The sequence below is a fragment of the Sorex araneus genome, chromosome 4 (assembly GCF_027595985.1).
Source record: "Sorex araneus isolate mSorAra2 chromosome 4, mSorAra2.pri, whole genome shotgun sequence".
Classification (NCBI taxonomy): domain Eukaryota; kingdom Metazoa; phylum Chordata; class Mammalia; order Eulipotyphla; family Soricidae; genus Sorex; species Sorex araneus.
In genome coordinates, this window is record NC_073305.1 from 155593025 (window position 1) to 155614533 (window position 21509).

Here is a 21509-nt window from a genome sequence, read left to right on the forward strand (position 1 = left end):
CAAAATAAATAAATAGACAGATAAACAAACACTAAGTACCTTGAAGCATTTATTTATCTGTTGTATTAATTTAAAAAAGCCTTGATTTACAAAGTTATTGATATATAGGTCTTTTTATTTGTTTGTTTGTTTTCAGGTTTTTTGTTTATTTGTTTGGGGAGTGACACAGCAGTGCTCGGGTTACTTTTGGCTGTGCAGTCAGGAATGACTCCTCATGGTGTTCAGGGGACCATACAGGATGCCAGGGATCAAAGGCAGTTGACTTTGTGCAAGGCAAAAGCCCTACCCACTGTACTGTCCCTCTGGCCCCTTGATAGATGAGTTTTAGGTGCACAGTATTCCAACACCAACCCCCCATCCCAATACGACTGTCAAATCCCCTCCACCAGAATCACCACACTCCCTCCCCGTTACCCTGGACACCTTGACAGGCACATTTCAAAATGGTTCAAAGTCATTGTAGTTTTGATCTCATAATTTCAATGTTGGGTCCATTCTAAAGAAGTACTATTCTCCCAAATCTCTAGTACACCCCAAGCCCCTGACTCTGCACCCCCATTACTTACTTCCCTTTCTCCTCAGCATTTCTAATTAATATTCTTTAGAAATATAATTGTATCATTTATAGTATGTCTTCTTTAATGTTTGTTTTGTGTATTTTGATGAACTGAAATAGAAAATGTTTGCAAGGTCACTGAGACTTTATTTCTGACATAAAGACTGCAAATATTAGCAGACTGTACAAGTATGTGTGTATATTGTATTGAAAAAGCCTAACAGAATATGGTGTCTATCAGATAACTTAAGCTAGATACATATTGTATTTTATTGTTCCAATCTTTACTTAAAATCATTCAAATAGTGTTTTTTGACTTATTAATGTCTGTAATAATTAAAATTAAAATTTATAAAAGTATAGTGTCAGTAGAAATACAACACAGCTCCATACTTTATATGACAACTGAAACTGTAAATAAAACTAGTGACAGTTTCTTCTCCTTTAGTAATTCTTCAGCTTACCTCAAAACTGTGGGCTGGGGCGATAGCACAGCGGTAGGGCTTTCACCTTTCATGCAGCCAAACAGTGTTCGATTCCTACGCCCCTCTTGAAGAGCCCGGCAAGCTACTGAGAGTATCGTGCCCACACGGCAGAGCCTGGCAAGCTACCCGTGATGTATTGGATACGCCAAAAACAGTAACAACAAGTCTCACAATGAGAGACGTTATTGGTGCCCGCTTGAACAAATTAATGAGCAATGGGATGACAGTGACAGTGACAGTGACAGTGACCTAAAAACTGTAACATGAGGGCTAAAGCAAATGTAACATGTGGGCTAAAGCAATAGTACAGCAGGTTACCTTGCTGTACTATTGGATATCTTGGATATCCAATCTGGGTTTGACCTCAGCATCCCACATGGGTTCCCTGAGCACCACCAGGACTAATTTCTGAATACAAAGTCAGGAATGACCCCTGAGCATCACCAGGTATCTCACCTCCCCCACCCCCGTAAAAGCTGTGTAAAATATATAAAAAGTGGTAAGGATCTATTGTAAAAAATTATAAATGTGCACAGGCGAAAGGGGGTGATGTTATGTGTTGTTCGAGGGCTCTCGGGGCGGCTCTCTCTCTCGCTCTCTCTCTCTCACACACTCTCTCTCTGACAAGGGATGGCTCCTCCTTGTGCTCTCTCCTTGTGCTCTCTTGTGTGTGGGCCGCTGTGCTCTCATCTGTCTGTCTCTCTATCTCTGACTCTGTCTCTGTAGTCTTTCCTCTGGTCTCTTCTGACCTCTCTCTGTCTCTGTTGTCTCTTCCGATCTCTCTTCTTCTGATCTCTCTCTCCAGAGCCCTTCTGCTTCAGTCTCTGGAGCCCCACTCGCTCTCACTTCTGACTCTGACTCTGATTCTCACTTGCTTTGTGCTCTTTCTTCCCCCTGCTTCTGGCTCAGATGATTCTCTTTCACTCTGTGCTCTACTTCTGTGTCTTCTCTCCCCACTTCTGTGCTCTGCTTCTGTGTCTTCTCTTGCAGTCTAAGTTTATATAGCAATCACATAGGGTGGTGACACAAAGGTGGGTTGAACATTAGCAAATCAATGAAGAGGGGTAAAACCACTTCTCCAGGAGATTAACAAGATCTCATTGAAAGAGATTACTCCAGATTACCATGAGATCTACTTGAGGGCAGGATCACATCCAGAGTGTGTCACTTTCTTCTTTCCTCAGCTAGTAATCCACTTAAATAGTTGCAGTAAATCTACTTCTAATATTTCTAGCAATGTCATTCTGTATGAGCACAGTAAGAGATATATCAAACTTAAAGTTTGGCTCTTCCTGAGGATATTCACTATATAGTCCAGACCACAGTCCTCAGGCCAGGTTAGTCTTCCTAACCCCAGCAGGGTCCTAGTCTCGTTGTTACTTTTGATTCATGACAGAATTTGTCTATGACCATGTTCTCAACTTATAGTTGAGTATTGTGGTGCTTTGGCCTGGCCCATTTTGATGCCCTGGTTCATTCTGTCCCTCGTTGGGACCCTGCTTTTGGAGTGATAGGAACTAAGAGCAACTGAGTTGAGAAAGCAGATGCCCAGGAGTAAATATTATTGGTGTCAATCAGCTCCCAAGTTACAAAGCATAATATTAACTGTCTTCCTGTATCCATACCGAAAGGACATTGTTTTAAGGTAAACTAAGTTCCCTACGGCAAGTCTAAAAGGACAAACCCAATGTTATCCTACAATCTATGTTACATAGAAAATCAAATTTGAGTGTGAAAGCAGTGTTTATTTAACCACCGACCAAAAGCTATTTTCTTCTACATGATATGCTCATTTGGGTTGATAACTTTAAATCATTAAATGGAAGCAGAGAAATGAAATGCTATTTTACAGTATAAAATTAGATGTTTAAAACCCCCTAAACCATATAGTATTAGAAATATAAGAGCTATTTCATCAGCCAGAAAACAGAGATTCATTAGGGGCCAGTTTAATACATTAGAGGTTTGAATTAATTTTCTTCAAAGTATTGATTTTCTAAGATCCATTATTTAGGAATTCCACCTACATGTGAAATAATCAAGAGGTGAAATTGTCCTGTTGGATTTAATTCTGTTATTAACTTGAAGAAAAATCAAGTCCTCTGAGGATGTTACCTAACTCAACAGATAATCATCCATAAGATTTACTCACATTAGGTTCATATACTATCCACCCATCCTAACCTGAACAGTTTGTCTAGTCATTGCTCACTGCAGCAAACCGTGGGTGCCCATGGTAATGAAACAATCTCTAATGCTATAATTGGTGAAAACTTATTATCCCTTAACTACATATTAAAAAGTTATCCATTGGTTATCTTTCTTCTTAGTTTCATCCAGCTTAAAATCCATAGTCACATTTCATAAGAAATTCTGGGAGCTTTCTATTTCATACTTGAATTTCCTTTGAGTGATTAGTAACTTTCAGTCTTCCAAAAGACCCACCTTCTAGCACCTACAAAGCCATTTCAGTATGTACAGCCTGTCAAGGAACTTCTGACCCAAATCATCTATTTGAATTATTTCCTGATTTATATTTTGTGATTTCACTTACTACCCTATGGAATAATTAAATATCGGTCATATAAAATGTCCTTAAAGTTTAATGCAGGCTATAGTGATAGTACAGTGAACAGGACACTTGTTTTGTCCTGTGAGGTACCATATGAGGGTACCCTAAACCTGCCAAGACTGATCCCAAAGCACAGAGCCAGCAGTCATTTCTGAGCACAGCACAGTATGGCCTCCAAACAAAAAAATGAATCATTTTTTATTTAAAAATTATATGTGATATATTTTATTAAGGATGTATATCATTTTTAATTATGAGGGTAGTTTGTAATTATTAAAGGAACATTATAAGAACTAAATTAGACAGAGTAAATAAGGTTTCTAAGCAAAAAGTTTATTGAAAGAAAGTTATTCAGAAAGATGTGACTGAGTTGGGACAAGAGTGAGGGAAATGTGTTCAAGTGAGAAGATGGGCTTCTCCAATGTGGAAAATGCAGAGAGAGAAACAGAGAAAAACAGAGAGAGAGGGGGGTATTTGAGATAACATCAGTTTGCAAGAACCAGCTTCAAATGACTTTTAGGATGATGTTATATATAATTTTTCCAAATAACATTTTTTCCTCTGGAGTTCTCCGCACACAAAAAAATTGAATCTGCGCATTGTTACAGGGGCAGTCTTTTCATAATCTCATCCTGACTTTCAGACTTTTCTGTGGCTACTCCTTTTCTGAGGAATAAACTTTTTTCTGGGTGGGGTTTTGGATTGCTGGGTAGGGTCTCAGTGTCTCTTCTCATATTTGCATCTCAGATCTCAAGTATGTGCAAAGGGATATAGTCTTTATACCTTTGCCTACTTCAGGGTTTAAATGTTATTCTTCCTCCTCCCCTCTTTGACTTCTCAGACCCTTCAATCTCTAAGGAATGCAGGGATGTAAACAGGTTCTGTAACTTCAAGATAACAAGAGTATGAACTCTGCCTATGTACTAAGAGTGTGAAAGTTTATGGTAACAGTAATAAATAAACTGCAGGCAATGGTTTATTGGGTTTTAGAGCTGTCAGTCTGAAAAGCAAATCAGATAAATTAGACAACTTTTAAAAAACATTAGGCCCGAGAGGAGAAAGACTTTCCCTGGCCCAAGGCCAACAGTGAGTTTAAGAAAAGATCAATAGTCATATAGCATTGGCTTCTGTTCCTTTCTTTTACTTTTTGATAAAGGAAAGGGTTTTAATTTCTCCTTTTACTAGCCACCTGTCAAGGGGAAAATAATGTTCAAAGTTAACAGACATGTAACTTAGCTTTTATCTTTTTATGTGTTTCAACTCCTTCATGACTTCATAGACTAGTTTGATTGACTTTGCCAGAGTGTGACTATGGGAAGATGTAGATGGAGCGACGGAGCGGTTTTATCCTGGAGAGATGAACCCAACTAGAAATCCCATTAAGTTTCACAGTGAGATGCTTACAATGACTGGAGAGGGTCGTTCCTATTTAGACAATAGTTGGTAAGAAGAAGATTTTGTTTTCGAGGTTTTTAGTACGACACTGTGGAATTGTGGTTGAGGATACTAAGCTTATAGAATCCTGTCATCTCCAAACAGGCCTCAACTGAGCATCACTGTATGTGACCCCAAAATCAAACCAAAGAAAATAAATATGCTCTTTGAGGAACCATTTGAAAATCCAGATACATGGGGTTGAAGTGATAGTACAGCAAGTAGGACAGTACCCTTGTATGCAGCCCCTGGTTCAGTTCCCAGCACCCCATAAGGTCCTGTGAGTCTGCCAGGAATGATCCCTGAAAATAGAGCCTAGAACAAGTCCCAAAGACAACTGCATGCAGCCAAAACAAAAAAAAAAAACAAAAAATTGATAAAGTAAATTTAAAGTATGATACAGATAACAATACAACCAATAACTTTTAAATGTGCACATTTTAATAAAAGTCACTGGGTTATTGATATGCTTTATTATTTTAACTTCAGTTTCACCTATTATCTGTTCATAAAGCATCCTCTGAAAAACCGCACACTTAGGTCTTTCTGTGATCTCTTATGACAGTCATCATTTTCTTTGCAAGCCCTTTTCTGTTTGTCTCACGACACTATTGTTTCTTTAGGGAAGGCACAGCCCTTCCGTCTTTGATAAGCAGAATTTATTCCAGTGCTTGACAATTAAAAACTTCAGCCGGGTAAATCAATCAATTCATTGTGTCATCTATTAATCCAATCATATGATGCTTTAACAAGTGTCACTATGAATATTTAGCAATGAGAAGAAGAAAGCCACACACATTAAAAGTTAATTACTGGCCAAGCACTCTGTTAAATTTTTATAGGCTTCATTATTTTGTCTTTTTCTGTATCTTTCCCTTTCTTGTTCTTGATAATTATAATTATATCAAATTTTCCACACAATATTAACTAATAAAAACATTTGAAATGTAGACAATATCAACTAGTTAAATTAAACATATACAAATGTATACACTTGTACCAAGAAAAATTAAGTTTTATTTTAAAAGCACTATCTGATAAACAAGAAACAAATTATCTTGAACTCTAAGAACCTCATTTATATTTCACATATGCTGTAGACACAGCTCAGAAACTCAGATAGGCTGCTTATGAATATGTATGCAGTATAATTAGATTGGAAATGCTGCTTCATCACCTGTCCTAATATTGTTGATGTGCTCCAGTGACTTACTAAGCAATGTTGGAAGAGGATCTTTACAAATTCCAATGAGTTCAAACTTTTTTTTCATCTATAGTTAGTCTTTTACCATATGAGAAACTGTATTTTAAAACTAGATCATTGGCATACTGCTTATAACAGATAGTTGTATGTTATCAACCCTAATTTTTTGGAATGGGTGCCCATGCCTCTGCACAGCCGGTGGATGTGGAACGAGCGGGAACCAGAGACAGCTTTAGGATTTGGGGTTCCAGCAAGTGCTTGCAACCATGTACGGAGACTGTGAACTAAGCTTTTGCTACATGCTGTTCCAGGAAGGGAAATGATTCATTTTCCAACTTAAATCTCCGCGGACTTAATTACTATAATATAGAAATTGTAAACCGCGTGGCCTCTACCGCGGCCACGCAACATTTTATCTCTTCATTCTCATCAGTGGAAAACTTATTATCAAATATTTCCTTGTCAATAGAGCTGTATTCTTGGGGTATAAATTCCAACAAAAATAGTGAGTCTGTTTTGAAACTCTAACAATAGTGAGTTGTGTGTTGAAATCTGGAATGTAATCAAGGTAAAGAGAAAAGGAAGTGAAATTATCACTCACACACGGGGGGGGGGGTTGGGGGATGAGGGGTGGGATGTATACTGGTTTTTTTTTTTTTGGTTTTGTTTTGTTTTTGTTTTTATTGGTGGTGGAATATGGGCACTGGTGAAGGGATGGGTGTTTGAGCATTGTATAACTGAGATAAAAGCCTGAGAACTTTGTAAATTTCCACTTGGTGATTCAATAAAATAAATTTAAAAAAATAAAATATATGAATTAGAACTAAAATAAATAAATAAAACTAGATCATTGGCATACTGCTTATAACAGATAGTTGTATGTTATCAACCCTAATTTTTTGGAATGTTTCTTAAAAATTAAGAAGCACTTTCTTCCTTCTTATCTCTTGAACTCGGACCTGCCATTTCTATTGCTCCAAACAGAGGTTAAAATTTACTTTTCTCTCTTTCTCTTACAATAACCAACTGATGACTTTTTCCCCTAAAACAAATTTTCAGTTCATCTTCCTAAAGTAAAACTATTATTTTACACTCATATCAAAAACCTTTCAATGACTCCACATCGCTTATTTTCCATTGTCCTTAGTCTGACATTCTAGCATTCCTCCATAAATTGACTCCAACGTCTAATTTTTCCATAATGTCCTTCATAAACTCTACAGTAATATACAAAAAAACCTTCTTGTTCCCCCATGAATATATCAAACTTCGCTACCATTTTTCTTCTCTTTGCCTTATTTCCACCTGCCCTTCCATTCATCCATATATATGAAGCTATTCTTATATCTGAACAATATGTGATTGAATAAATAATCGACTTTCTGAAAAAGAGGAAAGATAAGATGCCTGGAAGCAAAAAGCAGACACTGTTTACATGTGAAAATATAGGGAATTCACAACATGAAATCTACAAGAAAATAGATTTTATTCAGCTAAGTCATATTACTTGGTAAAGGGGTAAGAACCCAGTCTAAAATCAGTACCTCAATAATCTGTCAATGAAGCTAATCAGAAAACTCAAAGAGGTCATCTGTTTCCAATCCTATGACTAAAGGAGGTATTGTACTCACCTTCTACTGATAATAAAGGATAATAAGAAAAATCATGGACAACTTTATAAAATAAATTTATCAGCTTAGATGCAATGGACAAGGTCTTTGAAAAAACTACCAAAACTAACTCACAGAGCAATAGCTTGAATAGCCCTAAATTCATTAGAGTTGAATATGTATTTTAAAATCATTGTACAAATATGTATACAGACTAAGTTCCAGGTAAGTTCACTGGTGAGGTCCTGCAAACTTCAAAGGAAAAAATAATAAATTATTCTGTGACTGAAGAAAAGAAACATGCCTACCTCTTTCTATGAAGCAAACACTATTGATTTGTAACCAAAAAAAAGTATACACCATTATGAATGTAAATGAAAAAAAATGACAGTTGTGTCAAATTCAAATATTAAGATGAAATACAAGCTAGTTTATATTTTACATTATGTATCTGACAAAATATTTATATTCAGATTATGCATATTTTTCAAGACAATAAAGACAACTTTAGAAAATGAAAGAAGAGATTTGAGCAGACACTTTGATATTCAATATTGTTAGTAACAAGGAAGGTGCAAATTTAAACCAAAGGGATTTATACACCTCTTAAAATGCTTAAATATTGATAAGAATGAGTATACCAAGAATAGATAAGAATATGACTCTAAAACTTTTAAAATTCTCTCTACTTTTAGATTTCTTTGTCCTCTTTGTCAGACAGTATCAGTTGTCACTTAATCTGTTTTCATGTAACCTAGAATACATTTTCATGTAAACTAGAACTTAGAATACGTGTCCTTCTTTCTTTGTAAAGAATGGCCTCTAGTCTGTTTTGATTCAGAAAGCCTCAGAGGGAGTAAGAATGACATATAAATTTGAAACAAATTAAGAAGCTAAGTGTAATAATAAGGTAAACTAGAGTTGAGTCATTTATAGTGAGTGACCTTTTCTCTTGTCAAGATAAATGATACTTAGGTGATGTTACTGTATCTAATTCCCAAAGGAAAGATAAGAGTGATAATTTGTGTGTTCTCAGTTAGACATTATTTTATTTTGTATTTGTTTTGCATTATTTTACAGGATTGTCTGACAACTTGTTTTGCATGTGTCAAATAAAAATGGACAATTTGCCTTTTTATTCCAGTAAATATGTTTAGTAAGTCCTTATGTAGCTCTAGAGTATTATATATTCAAACTATTCTAAAATAAAATGATTACTTATATATAAGAAGCTGGTATAATACCCTAAAGAAAACTGCATCTAAACACTATCAAGTTCTATAATCATTCTTATTTTAATGCTTAAATAATATAGTTGATTAAACTATATGTTTAGAGCACAGCAGCTATGTGAAAAGCTTGATGTTCAGGAATAGTCTAAGATCAGATTTATAAAATTAAAAGTAAATGCTTAGCAGTATCTAACCCTTATTGTACCTTGAAATACTTTTCTAATTTACATTTTACACATAAAGATCCTATTTGGTTTATCTGTTGGTATAAATATATAATGTATGATTGCTAAGGAACAAACACTATTAAAATAGATAATCAGACATTCAAGTTAAGTACTCTTTCCCTTCATATTATTCTATTACTGTCACTTCTTTTAATCTAAGACTCCGCAAATTTATTTTTGCTAGGAAGTAATTGTAGCACAGATTTCCACTTAGAAGATTTTTGCTTTGTCATAGTTGACTGGCATACATGGTAAAAGCATATTCTTATTTGAAAATCTGGGAGGCAAAAAAATGGTCTCCCTTTTTCCTCATACTGAAGTGTAAAGTATGTGTTTCTTAATTTGATTGATCATTCTAAATGCAATTGATCATTCTTCAACATTGATAAAACTGGCCAGTTTTATATCCTGGCAACACTGAGAGCATCCACTTGTACTTTGAGTCACTTCCATATCTCTTGATTTCTACAATTTCCCACTACAGTTTTTCTTCTCTGGAATTTTGGTCACTGTGCTTGCCTCTTTTGTCTACCTGCCACTTGAAGGTTGGAACTCCTAAGGCCTCTGCTTCAGTATTTATTCTCTTTTCTAATGATATCCACTTTAATTACCATGTTTTTGGATAACTTATCTTTAGAATTTATAGTTTAAGAACTTTTCTGAAAGCAAATGCTGTTTATATACTGACTTCTACACATCTCAACTCCATTATTCTATGATTTTAAGTCTGTAATATCTTTTTTTTTTCCTGACCCCAGGCAACAGGTCCTCAGGGTTTATTAAAGGAAGATGCCAAAACCTCTCTCCAGAAAAGCTTTGGGATTCTTAATGAAGCCAGAAAGTTAACAAATGATGTGAAAGGTCAGTATGATATCTTTTTTTAATTATTTTTAATTTGATGGGCTAGATAGTCTTCTATTGAAGAACTATAATTATTTCAGTAGGAATTCTGATGATTTTAATTATGTGGGTTTAATGTAAATAGATTTAACAAGTTGTCTTCAGATTTCATTTTATAATACTTCATTAAAATTTGAATCTAACTCCATAACAGCTCTTTACCTATGTATAGAGTAACATTGAAATTAAACTATGATAAGTTTGTAAGAACATGGCACCCTACTTTATTTTGGCTTGAGAAGAAACGTCACATAGGCATGGTTTAAGCAGATATATGACAAATGTCCTTGTGAAACTGTCAATTTTGTTACTGAGTCACACTTCTTAAAAAGTTTTCACACTTTAAAAAGACTTTTTGTTTTCATGTACCTAACTCCTATTTCAAGAACCAAAGTGCACAAAATACCCTGGAATAGTGGGGTTTGGGTTTCTTTAAAAAAAAATGTATTATTCAATTGAGCTGCTCTCTAGATAAGCTTTTATATTTATTATTTCATTGAAATGTCTCTTCGTTCTTATTTCAATTGTATGCTGTTTTTATCCCTGGTTTTACTTTTTACCTTTGCTGGATTGCTTCCATCTCCTGAAACTTACTAAAAAATTCATGGCCTCTCCAAAATCTGCTACCATTTCAAGGCTCCATGCTCCATGGTGTTATTTCTTATGACTGTAATGCTTCATCATGTTTCCTTATTATTCTGCCTTTTGGCAACCCTTAAAACTTTAGCTCAGAAAAATCTAACAGTCCAACTAATTTGCATGTCTTTTTTCATAGATTTGTCAAGCCACCACCTTCTATCTTGTTGGGGAGATGCATAGGATATTCTTTTGAACATCCTGTGACATGGCCAATTATACCATTATATCACAGTACTCCCTCAAACTAGCAAAACTTATTCTTTTGAGGGCTTCTGTTTGTTTGTTTGTTTGTTTGTTTGGGGGCTACACCTGTCTATACTCAGGGTTTACACCTGATGGTACTCAGTGGATCTTACGTGATATTGAGGATCAAAGGCAGGCCAGATGCATGCTAGGCAAGAGCCTTACCTGCATTATCTCTCCAGCTCCAAGATGACTTTCTTTAAAATAAATGGTGGAGGATACTATTACTGACCTTATAAAGCACTTTTTTTTTAATTTTTTATTGTGGAAAGTTACAAAGTTTTCAGGTTTAAATCTCAGTTATACAATGCTCGAATACCCATCCCTTCACCAGTGCTCATATTCCACCACCTAAAGCACTTTTATAATTCTTTGTCATTCTTTATGATCTTTTAGCCTCCAAGAGGGAGTGATATGCTTTATAAGTCATCTCCACATTACAGATGGCACTCTGATAGTAAAATGCTTTGAGATTTTTATCGCAGATAGGATAAGACCCTTCCTATATGCATAATTCTGGGAAGGATATTGGTCTCATTATACCTATAGGATGACTATCACTGTAACTGTCATCCTGTTGCTCATCGATTTGTCCAAGCAGACACCAGTAACGTCTCTCACTGTGAGACTTATTTGTTACTGTTTTGGGCATATGGAATACTCCACAGGAAGCTCGCCAGGCTCTGCCATGCAGGATCGATACTTTCAGTAGCTTGCCGGGCTCTCTGAGAGGAGCAGAGGAATCGAACATGGGTCAGCCGCGTGAAAGGCGAACGCCCTACCACTGTGCTATCTAAATCGGCTTTCGCATTGAAAAGACTTAGCTGATTTGGGGGCTGGAGCAATAGTACAGCGGGTAGGGCGTTTGCCTTGCACGCGGCCAACCCGGGTTTGATTCCCAGCATCCCATATGGTCCCCTGAGCACCACCAGGGGTGATTCCTGAGTGCAGAGCCAGGAGTAACTCCTGTGCATCGCTGGGTGTGACCCCAAAACAAACAAACAAACAAAAAGACTTAGCTGATCTTATCACTCTGTAGTCAACCCTTCCACTCCAGTATTCTTACCCAGACCTGTGATAAGCTGAAGCAAATGGGGTAAGACATGCACATATAAGGCCAGATCCTGTTTTCCTTTAATTTTTTTTTATATTTTAGTTAATCATTGATTTTTTTAATATTATTTTCTAAAATACAAACGCCCTGCATGCGGTCAACCCGGGCTTGATTCCTCTGCCCCTCTCGGAGAGCCTAGCAAGCTACCGAGAGTATCTCGCCCATATGGCAGAGCCTGGCAAACAACCCGTGGCATATTCGATAGGCCAAAAACAGTAATAACAGGTCTCATGATGGAGATGTTGCTGGTGCCCGCTGGAGCAAATCGATGAGCAATGGGATGACAGTGACAGTGACAGTGAAAATACAAACGAGATGTTTTTAATCTCATCAGAAATACTGAGGGAAGTTTTGTTTTGTTCTGTTTTGTATTGAGTGGCGTGGGAATATGGCCCAGGGGCAGAACATTTTTTTTCATGGTGGAGGCTCTGGGCTTGATTCCTCACTGTCAAAATTAAATAAGCATAAGGTAAATGTTATTCATCTTGCACCTAACCCTGCATTTGCCTTTATGTCTCCACAAACACTGGTATTATAAAAATTAAGAAAAATTCCATCCTAGGGATTTTTTTTTTAAGGAAAAATAAATCTAAGAAAAGTTATGATAGAACATGTTAGGAGACAGAAGTGCTCATTAGTTTAAATGTCTTTTCTGTACTTCAGGTAGTACATTATTTAAAGTAATGAAAACCCACAAACTACTGAAATAATAATTCCTCCAGAAATCCAAGCCAAGGCTCTGACGGAGATGGGAATGTTTTCTTGCTACATTATGACATTCTCCTGATTTGTGGCCAATTACACCAGTTATAAAATGGCTGTTAATCAGGGAAATGCCATATATTACCACCAGGAACTGCTGAAATAGCCCTACAGAGCAAAACTCTTGACAGCAGCTATTAAAACCGAGATTTAGTCATTTCTCTCTCTGTGGTGCCTGGAGTTAGAAGGAATAAAAATGGTGAGGGCAGTATTACCCTCCGTATTTCTAATTTGTTACTAGGTTCAATTCAGTACAACCCAGTTTGTGAGTTCTAGTCATAAATGACTTAGTGCCGCTCCTTGCCATTTTTATGCTGTCCTTGCCTTAAGGGAATCTGAATTTGCCAGGAGCAATTTGTTTTGCTTTTTAACATTTGAATATATATTTGTTAAAAGTAAATTTGCCCTTGTGTGCACATTTGCAATTTGTAGCCGGTCTACACTGAATTGATTGTCTATGGAGATAAAAATCATCTTGCTGATGGATATGAAGCTTGGAACAAATTGATGATAGAAAGAACATAAATTAATAACACTAGATAAATTAATTCTGCTCTGCTCTTGGACAAGAAATTATCAATAAAATACCTAGTTGAGGTTTTGTGGAATGTGCACAGAATAAGAGATAAAGATAAGAATAGTATATTAGAAGACTAGAAATACTGAGGATTTTTACAGTTATAGCATTATAATGTTAGAATGAATGTTCAATTTTATTTACTTCTAAATCTCTCCTTTATTTTTTTTCTTTGCCTAAAATAAGTTATATTACTTAGGAATAGATAACATTGTGTAATGATGTATGGCACTCACATGAAATTAAAAAATATATTCACAAGTCTTATAATATTGAATCAGCATATTACATGATATGCAGTGATGTCACCAAAAGTATCAAACATTCAGTTCTATCAAATTAATAATTATTTTTCTCCTATATCATGATCTTCTAAACATCCAGTCTTATGCTATACAAGAAAATCTCCTGGACTGTGTACATATTCCACTTGTAGTTACTAAAATGTTAGGATTCTGTGTTATTATTTTAGATTAGATATGTACATATACATATATATAAAGTTATAGTGCTATTAATTCAATGTATTATATAGGAGTTACTTTTTAATTTGGTTGGATGACTTTTCTCTTATTATTAAAGCTATACTCCTTTTGAATCTGCATACTGCTAATTGTTAGGTTATGTCTTTCCTTATGTAGGTCTGTGAATGACAAACAAAATCTACTTCATTGAAAAGAATTCATTTTGGACTAAATGGGTAAAATCTGTCCCCGGTGGGGCCTTGGGGACTTCATGGGACAGAGATCTGCCTGCTATACTCTTTGGCCCCAGAAAATATGTTTTTAATGGATTAAATAATCTATTTTATAATAAAATACAAAAGACAGAATAGTCCTTTTTCTGGTAAAGGAAGAAATCAGAAGTTTCAATAAACTGTGCAAGTAGCAGCTTATTATAAACTACCATGTCATAGTATAGAAAATAAATGCAAATTTTATCTATGTGACAATTTGACAATATATTCCATTTAATTTCTTTCAAAATTAATAGCAATTTTACAAATTTCACCATTGTTACAAGGGGCTATTTCAAGGTATTTATTCCCTCTTCATGTTGTAACACTGTAACACTGTCATCCTGTTGTTCATCGATTTACTCTAGTGGGCACCAGTAACGTCTCTATTGTGAGACTTTACTGTTTTTGGCATATCAAATACGCCATGGGTAGCTTTCCAGGCTCTGCCATGCAGGCAGAATATCTTGGTAGCTTGCCGAGCTCTCGAGAGGGATGGAGGAATCAAACCCGGGTCGGCTGCATGCAAGGCAAACACCCTACCTGCTGTGCTATTGCTCCAGCCCCTATTTATATTAGTAAAAAAATAAATATATACATATTTGGTACTGTGAATTAGTACCAAGTCAAATGTGGCATTATTATTAAAATGTATAAATTCATTCCGTTCAAAAGTGAGTTTTCAATGTTATTAAAAATTAGTAAACATAGGATAAATCATCAAACTAATATAAATTGTTTTATTATTATTTCTAATAGGTATGCTAAATAATTTCTTATATGTCCTTTAATGTATACCTCCTATTAATTGTATTAAGGGAGGGGTTAAACTCATTTTAATATGTCAAAACTGTTGGGACTTTTTTATTATTTTCAGAGTTACACCCATTAGTGTTCAGGAGGTACTCTCAGCTCTGTACTTTGGAGTCTCTCCTGGCAGTCGTCAGGGGACTGTTGATGCCAGGGATCCAATCCAGGCCTCCTGCATGCAAAGCATGTACTTTAGCCCTTTTGAAATCTCTTTCTGAATTAGCAAGAAATTTGAGCCCACATTTTCTAATCATTGTCATGATATTATTTTACTACATCACCTTTTTAATGATTGAAGTTCTATATATGAAGACATTCATTATTAAATAAATAACATAACAGCTGTATTTTGGAATCCTTCATAGCACGTTCAGAATTCTAACTTAATTAAATTTTAATCCATTTTTAGCAAAGTTCCAGGAACATGTTAAGTACAAGAAAATATGTACTTTAAGTGGACTCTACTTACAGTTATGTCTAGTTATTTTATACCTTGTGTGTGCAATGCAAATTAATTAGCAACTAAAGGAAATCACTTGGTCAAGTATGTTTGCCCAGAGACTACCTACACTACTATCTCTTTTCTTTCCCAGATTAGTCCTATCTTTGTCAAATCCATTCCTGGACATTTGTCTATAAATATGTCCTAGTAAGAAAGGCAAGGAAGGCCAAAGCTTAAGGTATATGTTCAGGAATTTTTTTTTGTCATTAGTTAAGTTTTATAAGGTAGTTCACAATATTTGATTATATTTAATATTCAAATACCAATACCACCACCCTTACACCTTCCCTCCATCATATTTTGGATGTTTCCATCCCAAACCCCAACCCCTGCCCAGAAATAGAACCAAAATAATTTATTTTATATTGTTTGTTATGAATAAACCACTGAAAAATTTCCAAAAAACTTTCCTTAGAGGACAGTGTGTGATGATTGTTGTATAACACCCAGGGGCCACTAAGCCCTTCTATAAGAGATTACTATTCTCCATCAATTCATATGAATGGCAAGTTTTAATGACACTGGCTTTATTTTCAAAACTATATACTTGATTATATGTCTAGAAACTTTATTTTTTTAATTATTTTTATTGCGCTACCATGAGATACAGTTACAAAACTTTTATGTTTGAGATTAAACTATACAATGATCGATCGTTCGTACCTCCACCAATATCCCATTATCCCCCGCCCCACTTCCATCTCAGTTTTTACCTTGTCTCTGTGGCAGACATTTGCTCAGATCCTCTCTCTCTTCTTTGGGGAATTATATTTTGCTCGAATTTCCCCACCACCATTCAAGCCTGACTTCCAGGGGCAGACGTCAGATCACTTACTTTCCGTTGTTCACTTTGGGTATCATGAAAAGTCACATGGCCACATGAGCGGCCATGCCCTTCTGAGATTCTAAATTATTAATGGTTCAGCTCCAGAAATATGTCTGTAGGGAGCTATTCCAGTGTGGTCTGGAGAATTAGTCCTGACACCCACAGTCCCAAGCGTTGCTTGTAGAAGCTCATGGTCACCGGGCTTCTATCTGGAGAAGGCAGGCAGACTACACCTGCTCCATCTGGGGCCTCCCTGTGACATGGTCTCAGTATGGGACCCAGAGAATTCTCCGGTGCTGTGATGTCCCCTTGGGACTTTTCGCTGCTGTTGTGCCAAGAGACTTTATTTTAGTGCAAGAAATTAAATCAAGAGATGTTTTTCTAAGATGATTGTGATAGGAAAAGAAAAAAATTAATTTACTTGAAAAGCATATTTGGAAGGATTAGAATTTAAAGTATTAATACCTTAGTGACTCAAATGAGACTACAAAATTTTAGAGCCATGCTTTGCTAGAATATTTTATGTTTTCTTTTTAAATGATGTCAGGTCATTGACTTGGAACTTGAAAGCATTCACCTTAAACAATATTATATCATTGTATTACAGCTTTATAATATTGATTTAATAAATCTGTTTATAGGAACCTTATAGTAAATGGAGTGTGTCATGAATGAATATGTTTACTACCTTTTTTCATACCCAGAGCACTAACAATTAAGAATCTTCCATTTCATTTGCTATTTTTCCAGATAAAAGCCAACAAATACAGGTATTATTCACTATCTATCAGAGGCCTTTCAATTTCTTTTAAAAAAATGCCACAGATGTACTCTCTCTGCAAGGATAGACATGTAGTCAGAACAGAATGTTCTAGCTCTATTCTGAGTCATATAGCTACTCCTGCGCATATTGGAGACTGGAAAAATATGATATAAACAGATTTCTTGGTTTTGGCCAATAACTATCTACATGGTATAGGTTCATTGAGTAATTTTTGAAATTGTTATTAATAAAATTAGAAGAATAGAAAATCTGTATAGAGAAAATAATTTAGTCATTATAGTAAATTATGAATTGGAAGACATTGGTATACTTTCCTTTATATCTTTATTTGTTAGTTTGGGTCTTGTTTTTAGGGCTATACCCGGTGTTGCTCAGGACTTACTCCTGGGTCTGCAGGCTAAGGGAACTATATGGGTCCTGGTAATCAAACCTTGGTCAGCCATGTGCAAGGCAAGCACCTTACCTGCTGTACTATCATTCTGGCCCATTTCCTTTGTATCTTTAACACGTTTACTCCATCCCAATGCCCTACCTTCTATAAATATAGTCACTGTTTGCTGTCTCTCTGCAACTACTCATCAGTGGACACCACTCTACCAAACTTTTATGTTGTACAACAACATATCTATGTTGAACCTTTCTTATTTCTATAAAATGACCTTATGCATCAGTTCCCCTTTTTTCAATCACTTAAGTTTTTGTTTAAAAGAATTGTCTACTGATATAATTCTCTTTAATGATTGCATCCATACTGTTATTTGATCATGACATTTTGTTATAAGCAATTTTCTGGTGCTGAGAAGTTTTGCTACTTTTATTATATTGCTGTTGCAAGTAAAATATTATGTTTCTACTGAGAGATATTATTTATAAGTAAATTCACAAGTTAAAATTTTGAGAGTAGAAATGCTATATTAAATACATGCTAAAGTTCTAATAAATCTGTTGAAAAGTGTTTTAGTAGTATTTATTTATACTCTACCTCTTGCAAAGACTAAGTAGTATCATACATTCAACTTTTCTCAGTCTCATAGATGAAAACTATCTCATTGTTTCTTGATGTATAGTGTTTTAATTATGATAACATTGGCTGTTTATTTAATTTGGCAGTAATTTCTACTTGTTTTATTGCAAACAATTTCTATATATTAGTCACTGTCCTTAAAAATGTGAGACATTGTACATGTACCTGTGTTTTGCATAGAGACATTGGTAATCCTCTCCAAATAATTTAATGTTATCATATCTATATAAGAGGTAGGGATAAAAAAGGGGAAGGGATAAAATGGAAGGGAGAACATGGAAGATAATGGGGTTGGGAAGGAAGACTACCACTGGTAATACTCTACCAATTAGAGATTTTTTTCGCCAATACTTAGGAGAATCCAGTACTTAAGAACATAATTTCCCCAAACAAACTGTGTGGATTTAACTAAAAATAAAAGCTATTTGATAACTACACAACCTTAGGAAATGAACTTAAAATCTCTAGGTCTCAATTTTCTCAAAGTAAGTTGAAGCTAGTGATAGTACATATGTCATAAAAGTTACTATAAATATCAATTGAAAGAGTTTCACAGCAACTGACCAACACAGCAGTTACTGGCCATTTTTTTTTGTTTTTGTTTTTGTTTTTTTAATTTATTGAATCACCATGAGCTAGTTACAAGCTTTCATGTTTGGGTTATAATCACACAATGATCAAACACCCATCCCTCCACCAGTGTACATTCCCCACAACCAATCTCCCTGGCATGCCCCCCCCTTTTCCCACCCTCTCCCTGCCTCCATGGCAGACAATATTCCCCATACTCTCTATTTTGGGGCATTATGGCTTGCAACACAGACATCGAGAGGTTCTATCACTAAATGTTGGTCAGGGTTACAGTGATAGCACAGCAGGTAGGGCATTTGCCTTGCACACGGTCGACCCAGATTCAATTCCTCTACTCCTCTTGGAGAGCCCGGCTAGCTACCAAGAGTATCTTGCCCTTACGGCAGAGCCTGGCAAACTACCCATGGTGTATTTGATATGCCTTAACAATTCTCACAATGGAGGTGTCTCACAATGGAGGCATTATTGATACCCACTTGAGCAAATTGATGAGCAACGGGATGACAGTGATACAGTGATACAGTGGAATGTTGATCAGGCCAGGCAAGGAAGGCTAAGCACATGCTCTCTCCTGCTTTTTTTCCCCAGTGTTCCATGTTAATTTGGAACTCTGCTTTTTATTTTCATTTTGTATTTCTGTGAAGCTAATTTAAGGAATTAACATGCAATTTCCCAAGGGAAATGTGATATGGCCTAATAAAGGATAAAATCTATTCAAGAAACAATCAGCTTTAATCACTCTGAAGTATTGTGGAAAGTAGAGTTTTACATCTTCCATTTTTCAGTTATATATATTATGTAAGAAAAGGGGAACATTTATTTTTGAGATTAATTTGCATTTTGATACATACCCAGCTAATATTTCTAAACTTATATTTTCAAATCAACAGATTAGTTCTTTATGTTCTTTCTCCTAAAATATGTTATAACTTTCACAGTCTGTATTGTTACACTCAAACTCTGAGCCAGTGGATCTCAACCTTATTATACCTGTGGGCCAGGAGCAGTCCACCACCAGCCATTGAAAGAGGCCTAAACTGCTCAAAACTGCTTAATCTTTATTATAATACAAATTAATCTAAGTTATCTATGAGGCTGAAAACTAACAGAAAGAAGCTGGAAAATTTGCACTTATATTATCTCTAATAAATATTTTATGTATTTTAAGAAAGCATTATAAATCATGTATAAAGCCCATTAAAGACACTATGTAAGTTTTTTTTTTCTGTAAAAATGACTATTTTTGACAGAACGAGATAACTCCCATATAGTATATGCCTAGCATGTGGAAGGCTTGGATTGATTCTCAGTACAGCAAGACCATCCCCCAAATACGGACTGCTACAGCCCAAGTGGCCTCCAAATGTTAGAATCATTACGGGATAATTTTCAAAGTAGATGTTGAGATGGGAAAATGGCAGAGTGACCAGGTTTAGAAGGGAGGTACATAAACGGCCCACTAGATTTTGAGTTGCTCTTAGGAAATACCTAGTAAAAGTGAAGAACAAATATTAGGATTTTTCTGACCCCACGCCTGCAGAGAAAGACCTATCCAATATCCTTGGTCCATCCTCTTATTATCATCTTATTATGATATAACTAGCATTCTGCTTGTTCTCCTTTGCCTTACTGGAATTTTCAGTCTTCATTATGCATCATTGCGTGCAAATAAGCAATTTAGAATCATGATCCGCATTTGTTAATACTCTACCTAAATTTCATTTAAAATTCCACCAATGTAACATTTCATAACATAAAGTATTAAAAAATAACTGTTTAGGCATAGCAGAGTCAGCTACAATTCATTTGGTCTTTCCATTCCTGTTTTTCCTGGAGTGCCCTGTACTTGAATCAACTTGCTTGCTTTGTTACTGCAGAATATGTCTCTACATGTAAGATCTTCAATTCTTTGCTTATAATACAAAAATACTGAGCACTGTTGTCAACCACCAGTCCACCTGGTGATGTTCTGATATCATCCTGATGACATAAGCATTTTCCATACCAGATTGATTACTAAGGGTTGTGATTCTTCCTCAAATGACCACTTATCAGAAATATGCCAGATGTTTTTCCATTTCTTTTATTTTTATTTATGTTTTAATTAAGTATTATCAAGTGATGTTTATTGAACTTTGGTCATACTGCTTAACAATCATCCATTGGGAATTTTTAATAGCTAATTTAATGATCCATTTAGTAATAATTTTTTTTAAATGAGTATCATTAATGGAAGTGATATCAGTAACATTAATGGGAGTGCTACAAAGAGGATATCATTACAAATGCAATAAAAAACTAATTCCTTTGATGCCTTCATAGAAATTTTCAAATTAAATGAATATCAGGTATGAATAAGAAAAATTATTGAACACATTAAAAAACCAAGTGGTCTTATAAAAGTATAGTTCATTATAACCTGAAATATAAATGCCAATAAATTAAGTGAATTAAATCCATTTCTCACTACTGTACTTGCAAGTACAAGCTCAGATATGATTAAAATTATTTAATCCTTTTTTGCTTTCTGTTTACAGAAAATGACCATCATCTGAATGGCTTGACAACTAGATTAGAAAATGCCGATGCTAGAAATGGAAATCTCTTAAGAGCTCTGAATGACACTTTGGGGAAGTTATCCGCCATTCCAAGTGGTAAGCATATAAAAGAGTGCCAGTTGA

The 21509-nt window shown here is 35.4% G+C and overlaps 1 protein-coding gene across 1 annotated transcript in view; it reads left to right on the forward strand.

The window, feature by feature from the left end:
• Positions 1-21509, forward strand: part of LAMA2 (laminin subunit alpha 2) — a 645380-nt gene that overhangs the window by 544571 nt on the left and 79300 nt on the right. Inside the window, exons 41-42 of the mRNA XM_012932852.2 lie at positions 10079-10181; positions 21366-21482. Coding sequence (XP_012788306.2) covers positions 10079-10181; positions 21366-21482 — 220 coding nt within the window. The remainder of the gene's footprint in view (positions 1-10078; positions 10182-21365; positions 21483-21509) is intronic.